Genomic DNA, 27,420 nt, shown 5'->3' on the forward strand with positions numbered 1-27,420 from the left:
TGGTGGTCAACAAAAGAGGTTGAAAGACTCTCTCAAGGCAAATCTAAAAAAAAGTTGTATGAATACCGACAACTGGGAAACACTGGCCTGCGAGCGCTCCAGTTGCAGAACAGCCTTTACCAAAGGTGTGATGGGCTTTGAAGACGCTTGAACTCAGGACGTAAGGGAGAAACGTGCTAAGAGGAAGGCACGCTTGGCAAATCCACACCGTGATCAGCTCCTGCCCAAAAACCTATGTCCCCACTGTGGAAGGACGTGTGGATCCAGACTTGGCCTCCACAGTCACTTACAGACTCACTGTTAAAACCGTGTTTATGGAAGACAATCTTACTCGGCTACAGGTGATGGCCAGGGAGAAAGGGCCACAGTTGGGTGTGACCTGTGTTGTAACAGTGGCTACCGGAAGCCCAGGATTTTTACAGATGACAGAACGGCTGCTTTGGCAATTGCTTTTGAGGAAGATGCTTCATTATAACTAAGCCAATGCATGCGAAATTGAAATGATCACATTTTCTCTTCCTACCTTCCCTTCTTCTGTTGTCTCCCTGGGTCTGTTTCAGATTCCAATCTCCATGTCTCTAGTCTTTGCAGAGTGCCACATAGCTAAGTGACACTTTATTGATACGTAAATGTAAAAGGAGCCTGCTAGGTCAGCCCAAAGGCCCATCTAGCCCACTATTCTCTTCCTACAGATGCCTGTGGGAAACCCACAAGCAAGACCCAAGTACGAGAGCACTCTCTTCTCCTGTGGCAACTGGCATTCAGAAGCAACTGTAGAGGTACGTAGAGCATCACCCTCATGACCAGTAGCCATTGATGTGGAGGCATCTATGTGCTGCATATGCTACTAAGCCAAGCAGCAACGTCAATGCCATTTGGTGAAATGAGTAATATGGAAATTTGCACTACAGGCTTGGCTGCTCAATAGTATTTTGTATTGGAATTATGTCATGGTGGATGGGGTTGCCATGCATATGCTGGCATTTGTCACTGTGAACACTATGCAGTGTGAAGTGTTAGTCTCCATGACTCCCCCGTTGCAGAGACGGCTCTCCCGTTCACTCTTTGCAGCAATTACATGGTGCACAAGTAACAGCTGTAGAGACTCTGCAAAGCTTCCGCTTGGCTTGGAAAGTGTTCGTGATTTAAGCATGCAGTGTTATAGGATGTTTTAGATCAGGGGTCAGCAAACTTTTCAGCAGGGGGCTGGTCCACTGTCCCTCAGACCTTGTGGGGTGCCAGATTATATTTTGGGGAAAAAATATGAACGAATTCCTATGCCCCACAAATAACCCAGAGATGCATTTTTAATAAAAGCACACATGCTACTCATGTAAAAACACACTGATTCCTGGACCGTCTGCGGGCCGGATTTAGAAGGCGATTGGGCCAGATCCGGCCCCCGGGCCTTAGTTTGCCTACCCATGTTTTAGATGTCTGCTTCTACTTTTACTAAAATGGCCTGTCCACTCCATACCAGTACTGAACATGCTCAAGTGCACAAATGGGCTTGTGGGTGTGCTACTTGTCAAACTATCTGCCACCTGTTCAGTTCTCCCTGAATTTAAATACTCAATGGATCCTGTGTCTTGGGCCAAACATAGCTAAGGATTTAAAGGAATTAGTAAGTATCTGTTGACACCACAGGGCCAAACTACACACTATTTCAATCCCATGGTTTGCTCTTAAATGTAATATTTTCCTTATTACCAATACTAGGCATGAGGCTTTAATCCAGATTGGGACTCTGTCATGGGGTTAAGGGGACTTTAATTCTTTGCAACTTCCACTGTGATCTTGATCCTTTGGTGTTACAAGAGAAAGGAAAAACCCTGCACTTAAGGGCTAGCCTCCTGCTTAATGTTAATTAGTTTGGTGTTAATAGTGATCAGAGAGAACTATTGCTTGGGCAAGGAGGAAGGGTTGCCTCTCTCATGGTGGCTGTGCAGAGATCATCTCTATGCTTGCATGTGCTTGTTTGTAGATAAAATTAATGCACACTATTAAAACACTGAGCTTCTTACTGCCCTTCATGACTTCAGTAAGAGAATGTTGGAACCGTGTGAAACTAGGTATGGTATGCAAACAGTAAAAAAAGGTTTATTGAACTACCACAGCTAAAAGAAATCAAGATTTCAGAATGCGCTTTGATGACTTGTTTTAAAAAAGAGAGGAGAGAAGTGAGGGACTTCTAGAAAGAGGCTTTTCTAAAGAAGAAATGATTTCTCTTGAAGGCTTCCTTTCTTGCTGCTCTGCCATGACATGGGAAAAAGGGATTCTTGATGGTTATTTAGTCGGCTTCTCTTCGACTGATTTGACCTGGGACGAAACGACTCTGCCATCAACCATTTCTTCCACAATCGTCTTAACCATTCTTGTTTTTGTCGACTCTGGATTTTTTTTAAAAAAGAAAGAAAGCAAAATTAAAACATAGTGTTTGAACAAGGCTTCATAGCAGGTCCTTGACGTGCTTTGCATGATTGCTTTTCACGCTCCTATTTTTATACAAGCAGATAATCATCAAGCACCCAAAATAGGGCCTGACTTTGCATCCTCAATTGGGAAAACTGGGTTGCTGCCAATTCCCTAGAATGTGGGTTGATGGGAGTGAATTTGAGGTGCAAGACGACCTTCCCTACCCACCCATTTTCTGTTCCCCAAATTGCTTCTCCACAACTGTCTTTCTCCTTGCAGGCTCTTGGGGGGGGGGAAGTTGACCTCCTGCCACCAGTGTCACTGCAGCTTACATGGAGGGATGGAGCAGGGTTGGGCTGTGTGGTTGAAGCCACATGGACACACCTGTAGGAGCACCCGATCGGAACAATGCAGCCCTGAACTAGCTTTTGCACTGCCTGAACCCCATCTAGGTAAGCAGCAGCAACATTGGCGTCAGCAGGGAGGCTCCAAGACTAGGTAACTGATGGACACTGTCGCACATCAACAGGGAAGTGGGGTTATGCCTGTGGCCACCTCCCTCCTGCTACACCCAGGTTGCATGGCCCTCCCTGACAGCCACATGTTTTGCCATTGTGGTCTATGGTTACTGCTGACCATAGATGTCCCCCATGTGACATTGGCTTGGGCTGTGGACACAGAGTTGAAGAAAAGATGGACCCACAAGAAAGGGCTGTAGTTCACCTGCTTTGCTAAGAGCGAACTGGAAAAGCCTTGCATAGTTTGGGGGACAAAGAGAGGCGATGTATTGTTGAAATGTGGGAAAGAGGCAGCCAAGGAAATTTGGGACACAAGGGGGGAAACGGGCGGGGAAAGAGGGGGTGCTTTTATGCATCGGTGAGAAGTTTGCAGTCAGACCTTCAGCTGTGCATTTTTCATGTATATAAAGATATCTGTCATTACCTTTGCCAGAGCCTCCGTAACTCATAGAACTACTGTGGCTCGAAGATCCGTAAGACCCAAAACCACTGTCAAGGAAAAAAATGTAAGTTTTTTTAGTGGTATACTGTGCATCATTTTTCAGAGAAAATGTAAACATGACCACCAATTTATTACAGTCAGGTAATATAATGTGATGATAATCAGCTCCAGGGGTGCCAACTTGAATAAAATATTGGGGGGGGGGGCAGGAGAGTCCCGTCCTGCATAATCAGTCATGATATGTGACTGATGCAATACCCATCAATTTGGTGGCCCCTCAAATATTTTAGGGGGGCCGTGAAGGGACCTTGACTCCTAGGAGTTGGCTCCTATAATCAGCTCAGATGCGTAATGGAGATCATTTCTTTTTATAGCCCTAAGCAGGTGAGAATCAGTACATGGAGGGAGGATTGGAATGGGCTGGCACTGTCTTCAATGCACTGGGTATGTGGGTTCTGTGCAGACCAGCCCTCCCATTCAACTCATGGAGCTTGAAGGGTGGGGCCAGTAGGTGCGATCCAGATTCCAACCCCGCACATTGATTCTACCAAATATGGAAAGTCGGTGTGCGAATTTTGACCAACGTAGGTCTTCCTCTGCATTTTGCACAGGCAGATATTTAGAATCACCTCCAGCTCTGCAAGCTTTCTAAATACAAGTGCAATCTGGTCTAATTTAACAAATGGCAGGTTTCCCATTCAGTACAGTAGAAGTGAATTAGTCCATATTATGCAAATTGCTATTGTGAAGCTACTGTCCTTTGGTCAGATCTACAGGGCCTCATAATTGGTTCTGAGTCAGATCTGGCTATCTGTCATGTCTAACGCTTACCCCCCTTCTCCGTCCAGTAGGCGGCGGTAGGTCTCTATCTCCTTCTCCAGGCGTGTCTTGATGCCTAACAGCTGCTGGTATTCTGCATTCTGGTTCTCCATCTCAGCCCGAATCTGCAGAAGCTGTTCCTCTAAGCCAGCGATCTGACCCTGTAATTGCGCAAGCTGGTCGCAGTAATTTCGTTCTGTTTCCGCCAAAGTGCCTTCCAGGGATTGTTTCTGTTCCGAAGGTGCAGAGGAAGGAAGAAAGAAAAGGGCGTAAAAATGCAGCAGAATTAACAGAGATGAAGTTCCAGCAAAGAAAATGATTATTCTAAACACTCCCATGGGTTGAATCCAATAAATAGCATAATGTTATATCCACCAAAGTCATTGGGGAAGCGGAATGACGTCTATTTGTGTGGTGGAATTTCTGCTATCTCTTCTCCTGCATTGCCCCCCTGCAAACTCTGCTCTGGAGGGCTGGGGACACCCCCAGAACAGATTGGGAGGATGTGCAGGGTGAAAATATGGGGAGGAAAGGGAGGGGAAGCTCTGTTGTGCAAGCGGAAGTCCTTCCACTCACGCAGTGACTTCCACTTGAAACAGCCCTGTGAGAACTCTGATTCTTTGGAATGATTCAAAAGCCAAGAGAAGAAGAAGAGTTTGGATTTGATATCTCTCTTTATCACTACCCTAAGGAGTCTCAAAGTGGCTAACATTCTCCTTTCCCTTCCTCCCCCACAACAAACACCCTGTGAGGTGAGTGGGGCTGAGAGACGTCAGAGAAGTGTGACTAGCCCAAGGTCACCCAGCAGCTGCATGTGGAGGAGTGGGGAAGCGAACCCAGTTCACCAGATTACAAGTCTACCGCTCTTAACCACTACACCACACTGGTTGCTTTGTGCTTCTGTATCTTTTTAACACAGGCCAGCAGATTTATAAGACTAACACAGCAACCCCAGACACATTTGCTCAGAGGTAGATCCCATTAGGTTCAATGGGGCTTACTCTCACATAAATGGGTATAGGATGGAAGTCTAAGTAAACTGCAGACATAACCCAAATTATGTGCCCCCCCTTCTTGCATCTAGATTACATTTCCTGCAGACATTGCGCAAAGCACCCCAAATGCAATGGCAAGAAAACATCTAAGTGGCTTACAAAAAGATGAAATAAAACATTGAAATTCTTGATAAAAGCTGCTAAAAAACCCCCAAGTATTTTAAAACTTTTAAAAGTTGTTTGAAACCAACAACAGCTAGACAGAGAGAAAACACATGTAACTTTTACATGTCTGGATAGCTTTGCCTAAGCATAGTCACAGAAAGAATACAGAGAAGACACCTGTCCGGCGTCAATAGGCAGAGAGTTCCAAAGTTCCACACTAAAAGATCAGTTTCTTACCACTGTGGAATGGGTATTATATGTGGCACCTGTAACCGTGTCCGTTCTGTAGATTGAAGCGACTGAGTGGGCATATATGCTGCTAAGGGCTAAAACCTTGAACTTGGCCTGGTAGCAGATGGACAACCAGTCCAGACCTCTGAGCAGAGGCGTCACTATGCAGACAGGGTCTCCCTGCTGAGAGCCAGTGCGGTGTAGTGGTTAAGAGTAGTGGACTCGTAATCTGGTGAACTGGGTTCGCTTCCCCACTCCTCCACATGCAGCTGCTGGGTGACCTTGGGCTAGTCACACTTCTCTGAAGTCTCTCAGCCTCACTCACCTCACACAGTGTTTGTTGTGGGGGAGGGAAAGGAAAGGAGATTGTTAGCTGCTTTGAGACTCCTTAAGGGGAGTGAAATGCGGGATATCAGTTTCAAACTCTTCTGCTGTTGGCAACTGTGCTGCAGCATTCTGAGCCAGGTGACTCCTCTGACGAACGTTCTCCTTTTCCTCCTACACATGTTGACGTGATGATGGCTCATTATCGCTTTGGGATGGCTCAATATATGGATCAGCTCAGCAGGAGTGCTGAAATACCATTCCAGTATTTGCTGGAAGGCTTGCAAAACAAGCTACGGTGCCAAACGGTGGCGTCTCTCACTACATGGGAATTGGCACGCCCGGTTCTAAAGAACACAACACAATTTCAGAGGTGCGGTGGATGGGGAAAACAGGGGGAATGCAGCTTTAGGACTCCCCCCACCCTCAGCAGGAGCGATAATGTCACTCGCTGGAATGCCATGAAAATTTATAGGCTCCACCCCCTTGCAAAGTGATAATGAGAGTCTGGATAATAGTAGCATATAGATGGATGAGGAAAAGAGTCCGACAGCTTCTTCTCTTAGATGGGATTCCGAATTCCCGCAAACGATGACGCTTTTTGCAGGATTGCTTGCGTTTCTAACGGAAAGTGAAATCTTGCAGTTCAGTTTTGTTGCACTTCAAGTTGAAATCATTCTTTGGGCATTTATTCTGTGCCTACCAAGCGACTCCAGTAAACTGAGCATTATAATGTACTGCTGTTCTAGGAGGGGGGAGTGTAGGGGCATCCATGGACTCTTTGGGTCCCTTCCAACTCTATGATCCTATGACATACCTCCTTACCACGGGAGAGATCTTGAAAGCAGCCTAATGTACACAGCTGTAGCACAAACCCTCTGAAAGAACTCCTCCTGCTGCTGTGATCCACTTACCATGGCAAGCTGAGCCTGCAGTTCCAGTTCCAGGCCTTGCAGCGTGCGCCTCAGATCCGTAACTTCACTCTTGCCCGTGCTCAGCTGGTCCACGTTGGCCGATATCTCCTGCCTCAGAGCTCCAACCTGGAGGACCAAGGAGAAGAAGTATTAAGTGGGCTCGATAACCGGGCCATCGCCTAAGGTTTTAGGCGGAGTTCGGAACCATCCTTGCCTGCTTGTTGAACTGCTCTTCTGCCTCTCTCCTGTTCTTGTCCGCGAGCTCCTCATACTGGGATCTCATCTCGTTCAGTAGCTTGGTCAGGTCAATTCCGGGAGCGGCGTCCATTTCGACGTTGACGTCTCCGCTGGTTACCCCTCGGAAGCTCATCAGTTCCTGCAAGAGAAGCCCAGTGGGTTTTTAGCAGCATGTAGCATGAGCCAGACCATGAAAAGGCAACAATCCCTGGTGATGGAATAGTATCCTCCACCACAGTGGAGGCAGCAGGCTAGTTTAGCAGAACAGGTCATGTGCATCCACAGCTCTGCCATCTAACAGAGGGGAATGGCTCAGAAGAACAACGGGGGTAGGGACGCTGCTGCTATTCGCCCCACAAGTTGCCTCACTCTGCCTAACTGTAGGGCTGGCTCTGAAAGTAGGGTTGACATATTCCCAAAAGTTGAGCTTTTGGGGGGAACATGTAAAATTTTTGGATTTTTAAAGCATTTTTCTTAAAAAATCACCCTAGTTGCCATACGCTCAGGTTTTCCTGGATATTTTGCCAATTTGGCAAAAATCCACCCAGACACCATTTTGACAGTCCAATTCCCAGATGTGTCTGGGAAAACCTGGACGCATGGCAGCCATACCCTGAAAGCAAACAAACTTTCCCATATGGTAGCAGTCTGAGACCACTTTTAATGCATTCTGAATTGTCTCTGTCTCAGTGTGAGCTCATTTGACCACTAGGTGGCAGATGCACCTGAGATTTTGGAATTTTCCTTGTCTTAAAAATAAAAATATTAGGAGAGCCTTTCCCCAACTCCCTTTGGTAAATCCGGTCAGCACTGCATATATTTCTAACCACTTCGAAGCAATGCATTTGTTTATTTTAATGTTATTTTGCCATCTTCACTAATAATACAGTGCAGTTTCTCTAAAAGCAAGATTTCAAAATAAGAAGGCATCCTTCTTCCCTTTAGATGAACAGCTTCTTGCTCTGTCTCTCTGTTTTCCTTTCGCCACTGATCTGCCCCACACATCATGCCTGGGTTGAGTGAGATATGCGTTGTCGGCCCTGTTTCTCCCATATGACTTGGTGAGGCTCAAACTATTTGCTTCCAGGGTTGGGGTGTCAGAGAATTCCAATGAAAACAGAACTGGGAGTGTAAATGGCCAATGCTCTCTTGGAAATCCATCTATCATATGGAATTGATTACGCCCAATTTGCATAGTTTTTCCTTTGCATTGAAATGAACATGGTGGGATAACACAATGACAATGCAATTTATGTCAATTAATAATCCCAACATGGTGGATCAGGAGATGAATAATGTAGTTTGGGGTGGAAGATGAACTGCAGCAGAAAGGAAACAGTGCTGTGTGCGACAAATACAAGGTGGAATTGGGAATGATGCCTTCTTACACCCTTATTCAAGGCTAAAAGTGCATCTCTCCTTCTTGCTACCATGCGGCACAGCAGTTTAAGAGGCATGTTTCTATCTACCTCTTCATGATTCTTCTTGAGGTAGGCAAGCTCCTCATTCAAGCCTTCGATCTGCAACTCGAGGTCGGACCTAGTCATGGTCAAGTCATCCAGGACTCTCCTCAGGCCATTGATGTCACTCTCCACACTCTGGTGCAGGAACAATTCGTTCTCATACCTTCAAAGATAACGTAAGAATGAGATTTCAGAATTGTGGCAATTTATGGTTTCTTGCTTCCTGCTGGCCTTCAAAAAGCTGGGAATGAGGCAGGAACAAGGTGTACAACAGAGGTGCTGGTCTTTCTGTTTCCTTCCTTTCCCTTGCCCAGAATTTGATGCTTACTTAAGTTTGAAATCATCAGCAGCCAGCCGAGCATTGTCGATTTGCAGAACGACCCCAGCGTTCTCAATGGTGTGTCTAACAATCTGTAAGGAACACATAGGAAAGATAGCTGCAGTACATTTTAGGGAAAAACAACAACCAAACATCACCACCATCCCTAGTTCCTCTTCTTGGATACTTTACACCAAGGTCATAGAGTGGAGTGACACCATTTTTAGAAAGGAAGATTGGGAGGAGAAGGAAGACGAGTCACAAAAGGCAACCAGAAGAATGCAGCAATAATCCTGTGGGATGAGACCAAAGGCTCGTCTAGTTTAGCCTTCTGTTCCTATAGTGGCTATCCAGCTGCCTCTGGAAGCCCCAAAGCAGGACATGAGAGCAACAACACTCTCCCTACTGATTCCCCAGATACCAGCATACAGAGGCGCACAGCCTTTGCGAGTACAGGCAATGACTATAGACCTTTCATGAATATTCGCCATTGATAGCCTTCTTCTCCATGAATTTCTCCAGCCCCTATTTAATACCATCCCTATTGGCAACACTTGCCACATATTGCGATAGCAGTGTGTTGTACGAAGGAATACTTTCTCTGATCCTGAATCCCTCACCATTCAGCTTCCAGGTCCTGGTATTATAAAAGTGATGATGGTGGAGGGGGAAGTCTTCCTATCCACTTCCAATTCATCATGTGTAATTTGATGCATTCTGCCATGTCCCCCCTTTTTAGGGATGGGGGAAGAAACTGGACTGAGTCCACATTTAAAGGCAAATCCACCAAATCTGCACTTTCCAAGGCAGGGTGCAAACTGAAACACAGCCGTCCTTCAAACTTTGCACTTAATTGAATTTTTCAGTGCGGTTCTCCAGCCACGAAAATGCATACAGCAGGGAAAAGCAGGACGAAAAATGCACACATTTGTTAAAATCACATAGAAATGCATTATATCAGGGGAAATCGTTTTGTAGGGAAGTGTATATTAGGCAAAATCCGCACAAAGATGCTGATGAATTTTCATGATAATCGGTTACTACTCGCTTAATTTCTTTGCAAATTTAATTACGTGATAGGAGGGGTGTGGACAGTGACGCGTATCCAGAGATTAAGGCTCTGCTGAGAAGGGTATTAAGATCTTGCCAGTAAAGCACATGTAACGTTCAGATGCCTAAGGGGGACAATTCACCAATGAAATATTGCAGACTATGAGGAATATTGCAGACTATACTCCCTCTGAGACTTAATGGGGAGGAGCCGTAGCTCAGTGGGTAGAGCAATCTGCTCTGCATGCAGACAGTCCCAGGTTCGAATCCCAGCATCTCCAGGTAGGGCTGGGAATGTCCTCTGGCTAAAAACCTGGAAAGCTGCTGCCAGCCAGTGTAGACAATGCTGAGGTAGATATATCAATGGTTGGAATCATTATAAGGCAGCTTTCTATTTTCCTATACAGTGGTACCTCAGGTTACAGGCGCTTCAGGTTACAGACTCCGCTAACCCAGAAATAGTACCTCGGTTTAAGAACTTTGCTTCAGGATGAGAACAGAAATCGTGCTCCGGCGGCGCAGCAGCAGCAGGAGGCCCCATTAGCTAAAGTGGTACCTCAGGTTGAGAACATTTTCAGGTTAAGAACAGACCTCTGGAACAAATTAAGTTCTTAACCTGAGGTACCACTGTATATGGAACACAGAAAGTTGTTCTTGGTGGACGAAGCATTGACCCAAGTCAGAAAACTTTGCATAAGTTCCCCCGATCACTTACTTGGTTCCGAAGATCTTCGATGATGCTAAAATATTTGCTGTAGTCTCGGCTGGTGTCCGGAGTGCTGTACTTTGCGTACCATTCCTTGATCTTGCGTTCCAGCTCTGTGTTGGCCTCCTCCAGAGCGTGGACTTTGCCCAGGTAGTTCGCCAGGCGGTCGTTGAGATTCTGCATGGTCTGCTTCTCGTCCCCACTCAGGAGACCCCCATCCCCTCCCCCAAAGCCGCCGCCCATGCCGCCCATGCTGCTCACAAAGCCGCTTGAAAAGCCACCGCCGCCACCGCCAAGGCCGCCCCCGAAACCGCCACCCAAGCCCCCTCCATACCCACCACCCAGACCTGCGCCCAAGCCCATTCCATACCCTCCACTCAGGCTTCCTCCTCCGTAACCACCTGCTGAGTAACCTCCGGCAAATTTGGAGCCGCCGCTAAACCCTACGCCGCTAGACAGTCTAACAGACCCCCCGCCACCCCCGCCGCCAACACTGTACGAGGAGAGCTGTCGGGAAGAGCCAGTGTGGACAGAGAGAGCCATGGTGTCTGAGCAAGAGGAAGGTTCTGTCCCGTGAAATAAGCAAGGCAAGCGGATTAGAAAGAGTGCGTCGAGTTGGTGGGCTTTTAAGGCTTATATGCGGTGTTAGCTGTGTGTTTCCGCCCCGTCCTGGCACGGCGCATCCTTTTGCCAAGTCAATGCCTTCATAATCAGATAATTGTTCTGTCTAATTAAAAAAAAATGTTACCAGGTCCAACTCTGCAGAAATATGTATCCTTGGGTTATTATATTATGCCAGAATCCCAGATGGAACGGAGCCAAAACATGTTTTGCTTTCCTTTTTATCTTTGAAATTGTGATGAGCAAACCCTTTTTCGGCTTTTTCTCTCCACCTCCTCTTTCTCTTTTAAGTTTGGTTATTATATTGCATTCGCTTCAACATTTTAAGCCCCCAGGCAAAATCTCTCTCAACTGAAAGAGGACGCCAAGCAAAGCGACATGTATAAACGAAACAAGCACTAAACTCTTTAATTTAGGAGGGTTCTTTTGTATACTGTTTTAATCTAGTAGAAAAACGGATCTCAGATAGCTTGTCATGGTTTGGTTCAAAGTTGCCAATTGCTTGATTTATTAATTGCTTCTTGGATTATTATTTTTGTTTTTTTTAAAAAACCCCCACTTTGATCTGAGAACTTAATTTGTTATATAGCCTGTCTTTGCAAGTCCCAGGAGCTGATTGGATTTATAAATTCACACTAGCAAGCTCAAGAATTTCTCTTTAATCTGTGATTAAGAAGAGGGCAAGTCAATTCACATATGGATCACCAGGGTACTAATAATGATTTAGTAGCACTTCTCTGAGAACATCATGCATATAGAAGAACAAAGCAATCAAATTCCCTCTTTTGCATCTCTTTGGCTTTTAAAACGTTCAATCCCAAAGTAAACATTATTCTTTTTGATTCACCCTCTGATCCCAATGCACTTGGAATTGAACCCAACCCTATTGTTATTTTGCAAAACCTTCACTTCAGTGCAGTTTTTCTCCTTCCCCTAACTATATAATGTGGCAAAACGTATTCTCTTGGGCATTGATAAATAATGATCACATTGCTTAGTGGTTTGGACGGCATTTCCCAGTTGAACAATAATCGAGTGGTTTTCAAGGGTTTGCGGCTATCTGTAGGACTGAGATATTTGTTCGCATTCTGGCCCCCAAAATGCGAACAAATATCTCAGTCCCACAGATAGCCGCAAACCCTTGAAAACCACTCGATTATTGTTCAACTGGGAAATGCCGTCCAAACCACTAAGCAATGTGATCATTATTTACCAATGCCCAAGAGAATACATTTGTGGCTATCTGTGGGACTGAGATATTTGTTCGCATTTTGGGGGCCAGAATCTGAGAGCTAGGAATGGCACTTTCTTATCAGCTGCCCCCCTCTATTTGATAATGTGAAAATGGGCTGCACAAGATCTTCGGCAGAAAGTACAACTGAGGGAAAGAAAGATGGCAAACTGAAACACGGCATCCTTTTAAATTCATACTTCTCCGAATTTTGCGATGCGGAGCTCCAGCCAAGTAAATTGCATATAGCTGGGCATAGAAATGCATATATATTAGTGAACCCCCCTCCCCACAAATGCATTATATTAGGGGAAATTGCTTTGCACAAATGTGTATATTGGGGGGGGGGAATTCATACAAAGATTCTTGAATTATGATAAGTTGGCACTACAACGCTGACAAATTTTCATGAGGTCTTTTTTTAAAAAATGCAAACTGATGTCAAAAATGTAGAGAACTGAATGTAAGATTCCAAAAAAAGGAAAAAAGAAAAAAAGAGGAGAAGAGAAAAAAAGAGAAAAAAAGAGAAAAAACTCGGGTTGTGCGCTCATCTTGCTTAAGAGGCCAGGAGCCAGCGCTGTCCGGAGACACTTCCGGGTCACGTGGCCAGCGTGACGAAGCTGCTCTGGTGAGCCAGCACCAGCGCAGTGCACAGAAACACTGTTTACCTTCCCGCTATAAAGCGGTACCTATTTATCAACTTGCACTTAGGGGTGCTTTCGAACTGCTAGGCGGGCAGGAGCTGGGACTGAACGATGGGAGCTCACCCCGCCGCGGGGATTCGAACCGCCGACCATACGCTCGGCAAGTCCTAGGCACTGAGGCTTCACCCACAGCGCCACCCGCGTCCCTAACATATTTGGATTACTTTGCACTAAAATGCTGAAGTGTTTTCCTTGAAAAAAAAACCAAGCAAAATGATATGGAAAAGTGAAGAACCGTCTTAAGATTGTAAAAATGAGAAACGGTGAGAAATTGACAGATCGGCCTATTTCTACTGGAGGGTGAGCAAGTGGCAACATCAGCAGGGTGAGTAGAAGCCACAGCAATCTAGTGCCTCTTTCGCTCTGGCCCGTTCCTCTCCCTCTGCTACAGGCCGAGGGCCATTGCCCAGGCAACCACAGTGAAAGCAGCTTGCAACATGCATCTTGAAGCCCAAATTGCAGCGTGGCAAGCCTGTGGCTCAAAATGTTTGCCACGAGTGCCCAGGTGGGCCATGGCACGTTGAACTGCGATATGCACTTGCAATGAAGACATCTGGTTTGCCGTAAGCGCTGTTCTGTCAAGGGAGCGAACGGATATTTGCGAGCCTGGAAGATAAGATGATTTGCTCTGCTGTGATTTGTGTACACCTCTTGAGTTACGCCGCTGCTGAAGGCTAGCAAGTCGAAACACATCTAGTTATTGAGAAGAGGCTTCTCCCTCCTCCCTTCTTCTGGATAAACATCCTGGAGATGATGAGAGAGCTGTGTGCTGATCAGCGCACCTACATGTGTTTGCAAAACGATAAGCGTGTGTTTGACTCCTTCTGCACCCGTAAAGATTTGAGTCGACAGCCTTTAATCTGCTTCAGTCCTAATGACATGTAACAATCGCATCTCAGTGTTTAACAGCTGCTCCTCATTTTAATAGCAATGTCATGAATCTGAGTAAAGCTGTTTTCTCTGTTTTTAACAAATTCGCACTGCTCAGTACAAGAAGGGAACCTGCCCGCATTTCAGTGTGAATCAGCCCCAGGGCACTTCCGCAGAGATCGTTGATTGCTGGGAAGTGTGTGTGTGTGTGTGTGGGGGGGAGCTCACTTGGATTATGAAAAGCTGCAGTGTGGAAAAGCAATACAGTAGTACCTTGGATCCCGAGCGCCTTGGTAATCGGACATTTGACTCCTGAACACAGCAAACCCAGAAGTGATTGTTCCGGTTTGCAAATGTTCTTTGGAACCTGAATGTCTAATGGGGCTTCCATGGCTTCCGATTGGTTGTAGGAGCTTCCTGCAGCCAATCAGAAGCCATGCTTTGGTTTCTGAACGTTTTGGAAGTTGAACAGACTTCCGGAATGGATTACATTCAACTTCCAAGGTATGACTGTACTGATGCAATGGAAGGGGGCAGTGGAGCTCTTGCAGTGAGGCTGGGGCCTGTACCTCTCTAAATATTCTTCCATCAGTTGCCACTGAGGGTCTGAATTAGCCCATAAATGTGCAATGCTGTAAGCATTATGCTTGATGACAAACTCACCCACAACCCTAAGTCCTGGCACAGAAGCTGTTGCAGCAGACCTGCATCCTGCCTTAGTGTGACTAGTTTCTCCCAGGGAGAGAGAGAAAAATATTTGCATCCCACAAAATCAAGTTTTGAAATACCTTTATATAAGAAGAAACAAGTAAAAAGATTACAGGAGTAGAAGCTGTAATTAACTTTAGAGAAGAGAACCTTTTTTATTGTAAGAGAATTCTAAAGAGAGCAATGAGAATATCTAAACAGATTGCTAATTAAGGAAAGGAAATATTTCCGTTGGCTTCTCTGTATGTTGGCACATTAATGTGAAAGATGACACTTATTCTTCTTGCACTGCAGCATTTTCAGAAGCAGGAAAGTGTTTCTGGATAAAATCTTGATGTTTATATAACCGTGCTTTCTTTAACAGACTGAACCTTGGAGGAAGTTACTCGCCCGTGCTCGTCTAATTCCTCAATGATGGTTTTGATCACTCTCGTTTTCTTTGATTCTGAAGGCGGAAATACAAAAGAAAGAACAAGTGACTGAAATGCCCTTGCCAAACGTTGTTTGGGACAGAATTTTTAATAGAATGGTATCTACCTGAATGACAAAGCCCCATCATCTGAGCACTTACCTGCATACATGCATATATACACCATTTAATTTGTATGCTGCCTTTCTGTCGTTCAAAGTTCAAGGCAGTTTACAACTTGAAAAAACTACCGGTACTTAATTGCAACATAGCAAAAGGAGTCATAAAAAATAAACAAATTCACAAGCAAATCGAACAATTTCCACACGAATAATAATATGATATAAAATAAAGATATATAAAATAATATCAATAACAGCAGCAACTTTCTTCAATAAAACTCCCTGAGCAACCCCCCCCCCCCAGCCCAAGAGTCTGTTCAGCAGCCTCAGCTTTTGTAGCTGGAGTCAGTCCGGGCCCCACCCTCCCAGGCCAGGGGGAAGAAGTCCTGCAAGGCAGGAAGCAGCTCTTCCAGGACTCACAACCAAGAAGGCTCAGCACCTTTCTGGTGCAACATTTAGTACTTATTTGGCATCTTTCCCAACTCAATTTCTTTAGCGATTACAAATGTAAGAGTTACGCATGCATCTGCCCCCTAATTTGGAGAAGTGAAAATTTTGAAAGACAGGTGAATTTCAATTAACATGTTAGGAAAGAGCAAATCAAGTGGGTTCACGTTAGATCTACGATTGAGCTGTAATAACTATTGAAATATTTAAAATATATTAAAATGAGAAATCTTCATCCAACCCAGGAGGAGTCTATCAGCACACCTGGAAGCTTTTGTTATTTCCAGACCGTTGCAGGCAGGGTGGGGGTGGGGGGATGGCACTTCCCTGACCTTCCATCGCCAGCATCTCTACAGCTTTGAAAGGGTGGGGCAAAGGGATGGGGAGGCCAGTGTGGTGCAAACACACTGGCAGAGCCAATCCAGCCCTTTCTGAAAATAGTGAGTCTCTGTAGGCCATGTAACTTGCACCGCGGAATTCTGTTCATAGATGAGGTACATAGATAATTGCTTCTAACCCGAGAATTCTTTGCATTGATGAAATGGAAGGGGGAAGAAAAAACGTACTGAGTGTGGGATGTTAAATTGGTCTTAGTCCCCAACCTATTAATAACATAGAAAGACAACCCCAAAATGATGCTTACCTTTTTCTTTGGATGCAGAATGCGTGTTCCCACCGGCAGTTCCTCTGCCACTGGAGTCTGTGCCAGACCCAGTGCCTCTTGCAGGAGATTCTGAGCCTCTTAATCCTGCAGCTGTTGCAGACCCCACATTATTTGATCCCAGATCTTTGCTACCTCCGTGTCCAGATGCACTGCAATAGGGAATAGGTTTGTTTGTGTTACCCTTGCTTATTTATTTTATTCAATTTGTATACCGCTCTGCGTCCAAAGATCACAAGGGCGGTTCACAACATAAAAATACAAAATGAGAATATTAAAAACCCCCAAACAAAAGTAAATAGTAGGTGAATAAAAACTTCTTTTTGGGGGGTATACAGCACAAATACCTTTAAAAAAGCAACACATTCAGACATTCAGAACAGAAGACCCAGAGTCAAGTTATGGGTCAGACCAGTGGCTCATCGCCACTGGCAATAGTTTATTTTCTAGCACAGATGTCCTTCCTTCTGTCCATCCCGAATCTTCCACCATTCCGTTTCATTGGCTGACACCCAAGTTCTTGTACGTTTAACTATAATGGGGCTTGATGCCTTGACACGCCAGGGGCAAGGGAGCCTGTGGACCTGCCGTTGTTGTTAAACTGCAGTTCTCAGCATCCCTGAGCATTGTCCATGCTGGCTGGGGATGATGGGAGTTGAAGTCCAACACTGCCTGGAGGCGGGCCACAGATCCCTCATTCCTTGCTTGCAAAGTAATTCTACTCAATGTGCTTTGCACATTCATGCCAGTTTAAAGAGCATCTGAAGTGCAGCCGATTTGTCCCACAGGAGATAATTTTACACCTTTTTGGATAGTAAGATGCTCCTTATTGTCAGTGGTTTATGGCAAGTCTGGGTTGCAAAGTCGATCCCTTTCTTGCCTGGTGGTTCTTTTTTTGCTCCCTACCTTACTTCTCCATCGATCAGATGCCGGTATGTCTCAATCTCATTCTCAAGGCGGATCTTGATATCCAGCAGCTGCCTGTAGTCTGCATTTTGGCATTCCATGTCCTCCCTGATTTGTTGTACTTGGGTCTCCACGTTGCCAATCAACCCTTGCATCTGGGAGATCTGGGCACAGTAGCGGCCTTCTGTCTCCGCCAAGGTGGCTTCCAGCGATTGCCTCTGAGAGAGAAAAGGGTGCCGTAACACAAACGTAACATATAGGGCGTGTTTTAGGCCATCAGCATTTTGGAAGGTTGCTTCCAGACCCCAGAGTGTCCTGGGAGGATGACAACTGCTAAGGAATTCCAGGCTGTTTCAGACACATGCCCACATCCCTAAGTCATTCTTATCTTGTGTACCTAATGAAATCTATCTGCCAGATGTACCAATTCCACTAAGTTGCAAGAGCAATATTGCATTTGCATGCACATATCTTTTTTTTTTTTAAAAGAAGCACTTAAGCTATGCTTGTAAGGACCCAGGGATGGTATCGTTTGAGTATCTAGATTTCAGTTACAGTTCCAAAGTGCTATGTTTGGTGTGCTCAAGGGCTTTGAAAAATTTGATCTCTTTCTCTTTGTGCAGCAGACTCCTGTTCCAAAATGCAAACCTATATCTGAAAACAACTCGGCTTCAAAAGTGCTTTGTTTTGTGGCACGATGGGCTGCTGAGAGCAAGTTACATGGCTAAGAAAAAGCAAGCAAGGGCTGCCAATCTGGAATGGACTTGCAGTCTGCCTTGGGGGACCTAGACCAGTCCCCCTGCCACAGTTATTTGTCCCCAAGGTGCTCCTTGCAGTAAGGGAAGGGGCAGAGCTCATGCTTTAGCCGTGGAAAGGATCAGTGTCGATCCCTGCCATTTCTAGGTAGGGCTGGCCGAAACTTGCTGTGTAGACAATACTGAGCGAGTTGGACCAATGTTCTGACTCAGTCGAAGGCAGTTTCCTATGTTCCTGTGAGTTTCAGCAATAAAGTGGCACAGGGCCACATCTGGCACAGGAACAAGTTTTGAATTGGGACCCTGTGGCTTCTTCAGAATAAAAAAAAATGGTCAGGTTTTTGGTGTTGCTTTTTTAAGTACAAACGATTTAACGTGTAGGCTGACCCTTTTGTGAATAACTCAAGCCCAAACCTGCAAATTGCACAAAGCTACCTGTGTGGTTCTTTGTATTTTGGCTGCTGTGCTCCAAAGGCCTTTGTTTCTAACACGTTGCCACCTGTCCTGGCCCCTTGAAAAGGAGGAGGCTCAAAATCAAATCCATTAAATAAATAATCTATAGGAGTTTGTGCTGTGCTGAAATCTTTCCTCCAAACGGATCTCGTGAGTTTTGTTCTTCTGCAGAAGAGGCTTCTGCTTCAATTCCTCATGCGCTTGGGAATTTCTTTAGAATTTCAGTCTTGAGCTTACCTTCTCCTTGTGAGGGGCCTGAGGATGGTGTATGCTGTTTTTCCCACACAAACATTATTCAGACATTTTTCTAATGATTTGCAGCCTCCCTGGCTACCCATACTTCCTCAACTGACAAAGCCCCATTGGAGGAGTTCCTATGAAACTTTAATGGAAGTCTGGGCACCTGGGGAGGCTTCAGGGTGCAGACCACTGGTGAGACGATTTGTAGACTGAAATAAAAGCTATTCACAAGCATCCTTCAGCCACCTCAAAAGTAAGGTAAGGAGATCAAACTCCCTGACTTCATTCACAAGTCTATTGATTTTTGGTTCCAATTTCTTTTCTCATTAACTGACAGAGGATGGAGGAGAAATTTTCAGCACTGCACTTATAAGACTCCCTGTAACCAGTGAGATGGCATTCAGGTCTTGTCATTCTTGGTAAAACATGACTAAAATGGAGAGATTGCTATTATTTGCCATTCAGAGAAAGCAAGCTGCTGCAGAATGAGACAACCCAGTGGTCCATCCAATTGCTTATTGTCATAGCTAGCAGCTTGTAATGAAAAGAGAGGCAAATAAAGAATGACTGTTATTTCCAGGGACTCTTGATAACTTCTAACCAACTTAAGCCCTTTTCACCACTTGTGTATGTAAACAAATTATGAAGAGGGTTCAGGGGTTGTGTGTATCATCTGAACCCTAAACAGCGGTCAATCTTAACTAAAGTTAGTGAAAACAAGCCAGTTTCACGAACTATTCTTTGAAGTTGACTTGTTTTCATTAATCACAATGAAGATTACATAAAGGTCTAGGTTTGAATGAAACAGGGGTGAAAGCTTCAAAGGACACAAGGGTTTTTTTGGGGTGGGGAACTAGGCTCATTCTCATAATGCTTAATGTGACTTAGCTTTGTTCCTGAGCCAGCCTTGTAAGAGGGAGGTGTATATTTCAGGGAGATGTTTGTCTTAATCATTCAAACACAATTATGCTATCTGGCAGAGATCTCTTCCCCATACCAAAGCAAGTTGAGATGTCAGGTCTATCTCCAAAGCCTGAAGGGTGCGTTTCAAATCTGTGATCTCATTCTTATTGGTGCTGGTCTCCTTGGCACTCACGTTGATCATCACGTTCAGTTCCTTACTCTGCAATAATTCAATAACAGCGTTTGAGCGGTATAGTATTCAAATGACAGAAATGTGGTTGGAGCAATTTTCCAGAAACTTAGCGGCTCTACCCCATTTGTAAAATGAGAGCTCCGGGTATAACAGACCCCAGTAACAGAAAGCATAAGAGTAGGGCACTCTGTACATGTTCAGTGTATCTTATACACCCTCCGACTTCTCCAGGTTTCTTCTGCAGAATTTGGAGTTTTACAGGGAAGAACAAATGCTGCGTTTAAAGGACAATGGGGGGAATGAGCAGCCAGGGAACCGTGGAGAGACATGCACTTGCGAAACCTGCAGAAGTCTCTTGTTCTGTTATGCCTGGAACCACTGCGCAGTGGTAATCTGCTGGCTTATTTTAATGGGCACGTTTAAGCTGTTTCACAAACAAGGAAATGAGATGATTGGACTGACAAATGTCATTTCATTTCTTTTTTTTTAAAAAAACAGATTTGCTGGTAGATTGCTGATTTTTAGACACATCCCTGCATTTTCGTTTACCTTTTCGGCGAACCAGGTTTCAGCATCCTTGCGATTTTGCTCTGCCAGAGCCTCATACTCTGCCCTCATCTTGTTCAAGAGGGTAGTTAGGTCAATTCCTGGGGCAGCGTTCATTTCGACGTTGACGTTCCCGGAGGTCGCGCCTTGCAAACTTTTCATTTCCTACATGAAGAAAGAAAGGGAAGAAGGAAAGAGAAAGGGACAAACAAACAAACAAACAAACAAACAAAATGCCTCAGGACCATAACTCAGTTGGTACATTTGCAAACATAAGAAGAATTGCACTGGATCAGAGTCCCAGCCTGTCCATGGAAAGCCCACAAGCAGAACTCGTGCATTTCCCTTCTCTCATATCTACCATATTTTTTGCTCTATAAGACTCACTTTTTCCCTCCTAAAAAGTAAGGGGAAATGTGTGTGCGTCTTATGGAGCGAATGCAGGCTGCACAGCTATCCCAGAAGCCAGAACAGCAAGAGGGATCACTGCTTTCACTGCACACCCTCTTGCTCTTCTGGCTTCTGAGATTTAGAATTTTTTTTTTCTTGTTTTCCTTCTCCAAAAACTAGGTGCGTCTTGTGGTCTGGTGCGTCTTATAGAGCGAAAAATACGGTACTCCCTACCAACCAGTAATCAGAGGCACAATCTCTTGATCCTGGTTGTAATACATATCCACACTGATTAGTCATTTTCTGCATATTCACAGGGGCAACGCGTTGACTTCATTTACACATGCAGCATTTCCACATCCTTAGAAACATGAATATTCATTGGCCAGTCGTTGCCTCTCTGCCTAACCTACTACTCCCCAGGCTTGTTGCAGGGATTAAATGAGGAGGAGGAGAACCACGTACACAACCTTGATCTCCTTGGAAGAAAGAAGGCGGGATATAAATGCAATCAATCCACCAATCAAGATAAGCTCAGCATTTGGGTTCCTGTAAACTTTCCCCATCCCTGGGAGTAAGTGAATAGGCAGACAGGCAGACAGTGAAAGCCAGCAGGGAGGAGGCATCACAGCCAGAAAAGCACCAGCTCAGAGGGGTAGGAGTAGTGGGGGGCGGGGGGGGGCTCAAAAGGAATAGGTTGGGGGCTGCCATCCCACTTGATCCTCTGCTGCTTGAGGGGGCTGCCTCATTCTGGTTAATGCAGTGGAGAACCTGTAACCCAAGGGTATGGAACTTCTGTCCCAAATCTGAGGAATTTGATCACCCTTCAGTTTTGCTAGCCTTATGCTTTCTCACACCTCCTGTAAGCTGCTGAGCTTTTGCTCAGTGAAGCACCTCTTGGTATCATTATTGTTATCAGCACGGAACATTCCCTAAATCCAACCATTTTGGATCGCTAACTGATCAAGTTGTACAGGGGAGTTGCTAAATACGAAGAGGATTTGGGGCACTGGGGCAGGAAACAAATTTGCATAGATCAGCATATGCAAACTGTGTATGCCTCCGGGCAACTTAAGATTAGTGGACTGCTGGGATCTTGCTGTGCTTTGAGGTGTGCCCAGCTGACCTTTAACTTAGCAAAGTTCAAAACAAAACAAGTTCACGAAAAGGAACAGGATGGAACAGGACACCTGGGGCTCAGTGCAAAAGTCCTGGAGCTCAGGAACCCCCTAACAACACCTGGAGTTATGCTGTCAGTTGCTTGAGCAAGATGGCTGCCTTACCTCTTCATGGTTCTTCTTCAGGTAGGCCAGCTCTTCAGTCAGGGTCTCAATCTGCATTTCTAGGTCGCTCCTGGACAGAGTCAGTTCATCAAGGACTTTGCGCAGACCATTGATGTCTGCCTCAACGCTCTGGCGGAGGAACACCTCGTTTTCATACCTTTGAAGAGGAATTATTATTATTTCTTAAAGTGCTTAGCTTGCTTAGGTACTTAACTTTGGCTATTGCATTGGCTTGGCCAGTTATTTGATTGTCATTGTGTTGAGAAGCCTGAGACTCTGCTTATCAGGCTGTTTGTTTGGGTCATATTTACAGTGGTACCTCGCAAGACGAATGCCTCGCAAGATGAAAAACTCGCAAGATGAAAGAGTTTTTTCGTTTTTTGAGTTGCTTCGCAAGACGAATTTCCCTATGGGCTTGCTTCGCAAGACGAAAACGTCTTGCAAGTTTGTTTCCTTTTTCTTAAAACCGCATTCCTATGGGAAACCGTGCTTCGCAAGACGAAAAACTCGCAAGACGAAAAAACTCGCAGAACGAATTAATTTCGTCTTGCGAGGCACCATTGTACAAGTAAAATTAGGTATATACAGTCCCCCCCCAAGCTGGAACCAGTGCTTTTTTTCTTAAAAAATGTTTAGGGGTACTCTCATTCTGTCTGAGACTCAGGAAACACCATGACAGGAAATGAGGCCACCATCAGGGGTAGCAACCGAACTGATGATTCACCGTGATAGAGAGGAAACTAATTTTAAAAAATATTTTTAGTTTCTTCTCCCATTAGATTCAAAAAATGTTTAGGGGTATGCGTGCCCCTGCGTCCCCCCAGGAAAAAAGCCGGAACTCTCTGGAGCTCAGTTTTGGCACCTCTCAGGTGGGCGCCATTGCCATGATAAGAGAACAAGGAAGGTTTCATGGTGAGTTCCAGCACCTCTTTTTTAAAAAAGAAAAATAGTACAGATACCCTGATCGGGTTCAAACGTACTTCATTTTGAAGTCATCTGCAGCCAGCCTGGCATTGTCTATCTGCAGGATAATGCTGGCATTTGTGACGCTCGCAGCAATGATCTGCATTGGAGGGGGAGATAGAAAAAGGAAGAGGTGCTGAAGTGAAAAAGCAAATCGTTTATATTATTTACACAAAAAGATTACATCCTACTTCTCCCCCCCCCCCAGCAAAATCGCTCAAAGCGGCTAAAAAAATTCTAAAACAAACGTAAAGATGAAAAAATAAGAGTAAATGCATCATTAAAACACATGAAGGGGCATTGGGCTGAGTTTTACTCAGAGCAGAGCAATCAGAATTAACATGACCAAGGGCACAATCCTAAAGCTGAATTTGTTTTATTTATTACATTCACATCTCACCTTTCCTCTAGGAAGCTTAAGCTGGTTAACAGACTTCACCTCCTCCCCACTTGATCTGCACAATAGCCCTGAGAGGTAGGTTAAGTTGAGAGACTTTGTGTAGCCCAGGGTCACTCAGTGAGCTTCATGGCTGAGGGGGGATTTGAACCCTGGTCTCCCAAGTCCTAGTCTAGCATTCTAACCATTACACCACACTGGCTCTCAATCACCTGGCCAGGCTATGTTGGTTTAACTACCTGATCCTGGCTGAGCCATAGATATGGCCTCTGTATCTCCCATATCCCAGTTTGGCCAGGACCCAGCTGCCTGGGCTGAGCCCAGTATTCCTTCAGCTGGCCTAAACCCTGAACAAGTGACATCCTGGGGTTGAGGTGAGAGTGAGACAGGAGGGGGACTTAGGCTGGATCCTAAGCAGAGTCACGTGACCTGAGAACCTGGCCTACATTAACCTGGCAAACGGGGATATAAATCCAACTCTCTTCTAAGGGCTTGCTTTCAATAGAGTCAAAGAACTGTAGAGTTGGGAGAGACCACGAGGGTAAAATCTTTTTGCTCCGCATGGAGCTTGAACCCATACCATGAGATTAAGAGTCCTCATGCTCTATCAACTGAGCTGCTTTACCTGCCAAGTTTAGGGCAGCTAAACTAGCACAGGCCACTCCTGAATGGAGCTTGGATCTGGCAGACATTAACACCTGCTCAACGTAAACCAGCTTAATTTACACTGGCTCCCATCCTTGGGTCCATTCAGTTCAATGGGTCTGCTCTGAGTGGAGAGAAGCCATAAAATGCAAAGGTAGCCTGTTGATCTGTAAGAGAATACCCTCCCCCTTCATAAATCTCACAGACAGGCAGTAGTAGCTTTAGTAGGACCGACATGCATAATCACAAAATTATGGCACTCTTGATTGCGATTCAGTTCACATTTAAAGGCAAACCTGCGAATTTGCACTGTCGGAAACAACAAGCGAACTAACACGCAGACATCCTTTGACAACCACACTTCATCATACATACTGGTGTAAAGTGTGCATAAAACTGCATATGTTTAATTTCCCTTGATAGAAAACATACCCCCCCGTTATTTTCACTAGCATATGCATTTTTGCACACACTTTATCCTAGCATATGCATCAATGAATATACATTAAGTAAAATTACAGAAGAATGTGCCCATCAGGTGAAATTCACTGGTGAATTTAAGACTGGGGAAATAAGAAACTGAGAGAAGCCGAAAGAGACAGATTTGCCCACCTCTGTGGGTTAAACCACAGAGCCTAGGACTTGCTGATCAGAAGGTCAGCGGTTCGAATCCCCACAACGGGGTGAGCTCCCGTTGCTCGATCCCTGTTCCTGCCAACTTAGCAGTTCGAAAGCACGTCAAAGTGCAAGTAGATAAATAGGTACCACTCTGGTGGGAAGGTAAACAGCATTTCCGTGCGCTGCTCTGGTTTGCTAGAAGTGGCTTAGTCATACTGGCCACATGACCTGGAAGCTGTACGCCGGCTCCCTCGGCCAATAAAGCGAGATGAGCGCCGCAACCACAGAGTCGGTCACGACTGGACCTAATTGTCAGGGGTCCCTTTACCTTTACCTCTCTTCCATCTTTAGCCAGCCTTACGCCTCCAAAATCTCCCTTCCCTTCCCAAGTCTTGCTCACCTTATTTCGAAGGTCCTCAATAGTGGTGTGGTATTTGCTGTAGTCGCGGAGGCCTCCGTCGGCGTTTGACGCTGATTTCTCATACCAGCTTTTGATTTTGAGCTCTAGGTCGCTGTTGGCCTCCTCAAGAGCCCGCACCTTGGATAGGTAAGAGGCCAAGCGGTCGTTCAGGTTCTGCATGGTTTCTTTCTCCCCTCCCGAGAGAAGCCCACCATCGCTGCCGGCTGCGCCACAGCTGTAGCTCTGGAAGCAGCCCCCAGTCCCAGCTCCCAGGCGGCCCCATCCTGACCCCGTGCCCCAGGCTGCCCCACCACCAAAACTCCCTGCGCTGAAGGACCCTCCACCCAAGGCATGCGCTCCGCAGCCAGAAAGCTTTATAGACTGCCCGCCACAGCGAGAGGAGGAAACCTGCCTAGATCCCCGGCTAAAGTAAGACATGATCTCAAGGAAGTTTTAAGCAAGCTTGCGGGGAGAAAAGCAGAAGATTCACCCAAGGGGAGTTTTCTTGAGCAGTCAGAAGAGCATCAAGGTTTTATATGCCGACTTTGTTAAGGGTGTGTTCCTTCGTTGGAACGTCATTTCATCGTTGCATTGTTTGTTTGGAAGATTTATCATTTCAAGCCTTCATGACTGATGGATATTAATAACTTGGCCCGGTCTTCCATCGCGTTCATTTGCCCCCTGGGCCATTTGTGAGTCTTCTCCCACCCCACTCCCAAGATGGCGAATGGGTGGATGTCACCTGGCTGAAACATTCATCATCACCACCATCTTTTCAGCGAGGTTGAGTAATTCCTCCCATCCCACCTGCCGTCTCTCTCTCTGTGTTTTCAAAGCCCATCATTATAAACATATTTCTTTGGGTCCCTACCCACTTTCTTTTCACCCATTGCACTTGCAACACTCTTTTGTGGGAGAGGGGTGTGCAAACCGCTTTTCAAGGATGGTTCCCTCGCATTGCGATTTCCTCACCCTGGGTGGTGCAGAGAGAGAACTATGCAGTTTGCATTAGCCCTGCGAAATTGTCTCAGCTGTCTCAGCTGTCTACTTTTCTGACGCGGAAGTTTGATATTCTCATTATTTCTTTAGGCACCGCGTTTTAAGGCTAAACTCACAAGGCGCTGCTTTGATTTCCTGAAGCTTTTTGCTCTCAAATTGTCAAGGATCCAGTGAATGAAACATATTTAAAGAATCTGCTTGATCAAACCGGCTTTGGAACACTTGGGAAATGGAAACTAATGGTTTCGTGAGGAAGTGTAGGACGATTGAGGAGATCGCTTTTGCTGAATCAAGTCAGCTTGAAGACTTAGGCGTTCCTAAGAAAAAATAAAAGATACGTACATCCAGGACAAGGCAGTATGACAAAATCATTATTCTTGTGGGTACTTGTTGCTGGGAATCTCAGATGGGGAGAACCCTGTGACCCTCAGGTCCTGCTTGTGGATTGTGAGAACAGGACAGAGGAGGTGATCCCAACGTCTTGTATGGTTTAACTATGCTGTGTGTGGTGAATTACCTCCTGTCGCCTCTCCTCAGTCCTCAGCTTCTTTGGATCACCTTGGCTTCTAGGCTGCCTCTGAAGCTGATTCGGAAACTTCAGCTAGTGCTGAATTCAGTAGCCACGTTGCTTACTGGAGCAAGACAGTTTAAGCATATTATACACCAATCCCGGTCCAACTGCACTGGCTACCAATTAGTTTCCAGGCCCAATTCAAAGTGCTGGTTTTGCCTTATAAAGCCTTAAACAGCTCAGGACTGCAATACCTCATGGACTGCCTCTTTCCATATGAACCTACCTGGACCCTGAGATCATCTTCTGAGGCCCTTCTTCGTGTGCCTCTTCCTCGAGAGGTCCAGAGGGTGGCAACACAAGAACGAGGCCTTCTCTGCAGTGGCACCCCATCTGTGGAATGCTCTCTCCAGGGAAGTTCACCTGGCACCTTCATTATACACCTTTAGGCGCCAGACAAAAACGTTCCTTTTTAACCAGGCCTTTGGTTGACCTGATCAACATCCCATACCCTTTTAAAATGTAGCTCTTTTTTTGGAGGCTATTATTGGGTTATTGCTTTTGTTTTGATTTTATATATTGCAATCTTTTTTGTGAACCGCCCTGAGACCTCTGGGTATAGGGCGGTATATAAATTCAATTAATAATAATGATAATAATAATACAGGGAGGGAAAAGGTATCTCCATCCACTTTCTCTGCACACAACACAGTATTCCGAATGTGGCTGCACTAGGCATATTTTAGCAATATTAGTTCCAATTTCCGCTGTATACTTGAACCTTTTCCATTCTATGTGTGCAGACTTGTGAGATCCAGAGCTCACCAACTGGAACCAGGTGCCACAT

General features: G+C 45.4%; 2 protein-coding genes across 2 annotated transcripts in view; both read right to left on the reverse strand.

The window, feature by feature from the left end:
• LOC309516613 (uncharacterized protein) overlaps positions 1-11,218 on the reverse strand; it is a 34,958-nt gene extending 23,740 nt beyond the window's left edge. Inside the window, exons 1-8 of the mRNA XM_082195373.1 lie at positions 10,608-11,218; positions 8,852-8,934; positions 8,530-8,686; positions 7,038-7,199; positions 6,824-6,949; positions 4,207-4,424; positions 3,358-3,422; positions 2,290-2,390 (exon numbers count right to left, since the gene is read on the reverse strand). Coding sequence (XP_082051499.1) covers positions 2,290-2,390; positions 3,358-3,422; positions 4,207-4,424; positions 6,824-6,949; positions 7,038-7,199; positions 8,530-8,686; positions 8,852-8,934; positions 10,608-11,141 — 1,446 coding nt within the window. The 5' untranslated portion in view covers positions 11,142-11,218. The remainder of the gene's footprint in view (positions 1-2,289; positions 2,391-3,357; positions 3,423-4,206; positions 4,425-6,823; positions 6,950-7,037; positions 7,200-8,529; positions 8,687-8,851; positions 8,935-10,607) is intronic.
• A 3,578-nt stretch (positions 11,219-14,796) lies between these two features.
• Positions 14,797-26,333, reverse strand: LOC309517789 (keratin, type I cytoskeletal 12-like). The gene is made up of 8 exons (XM_082197315.1): positions 25,064-26,333; positions 23,021-23,103; positions 22,041-22,197; positions 20,371-20,532; positions 19,723-19,848; positions 17,278-17,495; positions 16,354-16,523; positions 14,797-15,177 (listed from the first exon to the last, which is right to left on the reverse strand). Exons 1-8 carry the CDS (start codon positions 25,499-25,501, stop codon positions 15,071-15,073), a joined length of 1,461 nt encoding a protein of 486 aa, XP_082053441.1. The 5' UTR covers positions 25,502-26,333; the 3' UTR covers positions 14,797-15,070.
• Between the last annotated feature and the right edge of the window lie 1,087 nt (positions 26,334-27,420).

This window comes from Podarcis vaucheri (genome assembly GCF_965113315.1).
Source record: "Podarcis vaucheri genome assembly, chromosome: 13".
Lineage (NCBI taxonomy): Eukaryota > Metazoa > Chordata > Lepidosauria > Squamata > Lacertidae > Podarcis > Podarcis vaucheri.

Bases quoted from the DNA above. Each gene is read 5' to 3' on its own strand.
- LOC309517789 (XM_082197315.1), bottom strand. From the start codon at position 25,501: ATGTCTTACTTTAGCCGGGGATCTAGGCAGGTTTCCTCCTCTCGCTGT. The intron at 23,104-25,063 runs GTGAGCAAGACT...CCTCCAATGCAG, and splicing joins TTGAGGACCTTCGAAATAAG to ATCATTGCTGCGAGCGTCAC. The intron at 17,496-19,722 runs GTATGGGGAAGA...TTTCTCTCTCAG, and splicing joins TGACATCTCAACTTGCTTTG to AGGCAATCGCTGGAAGCCAC.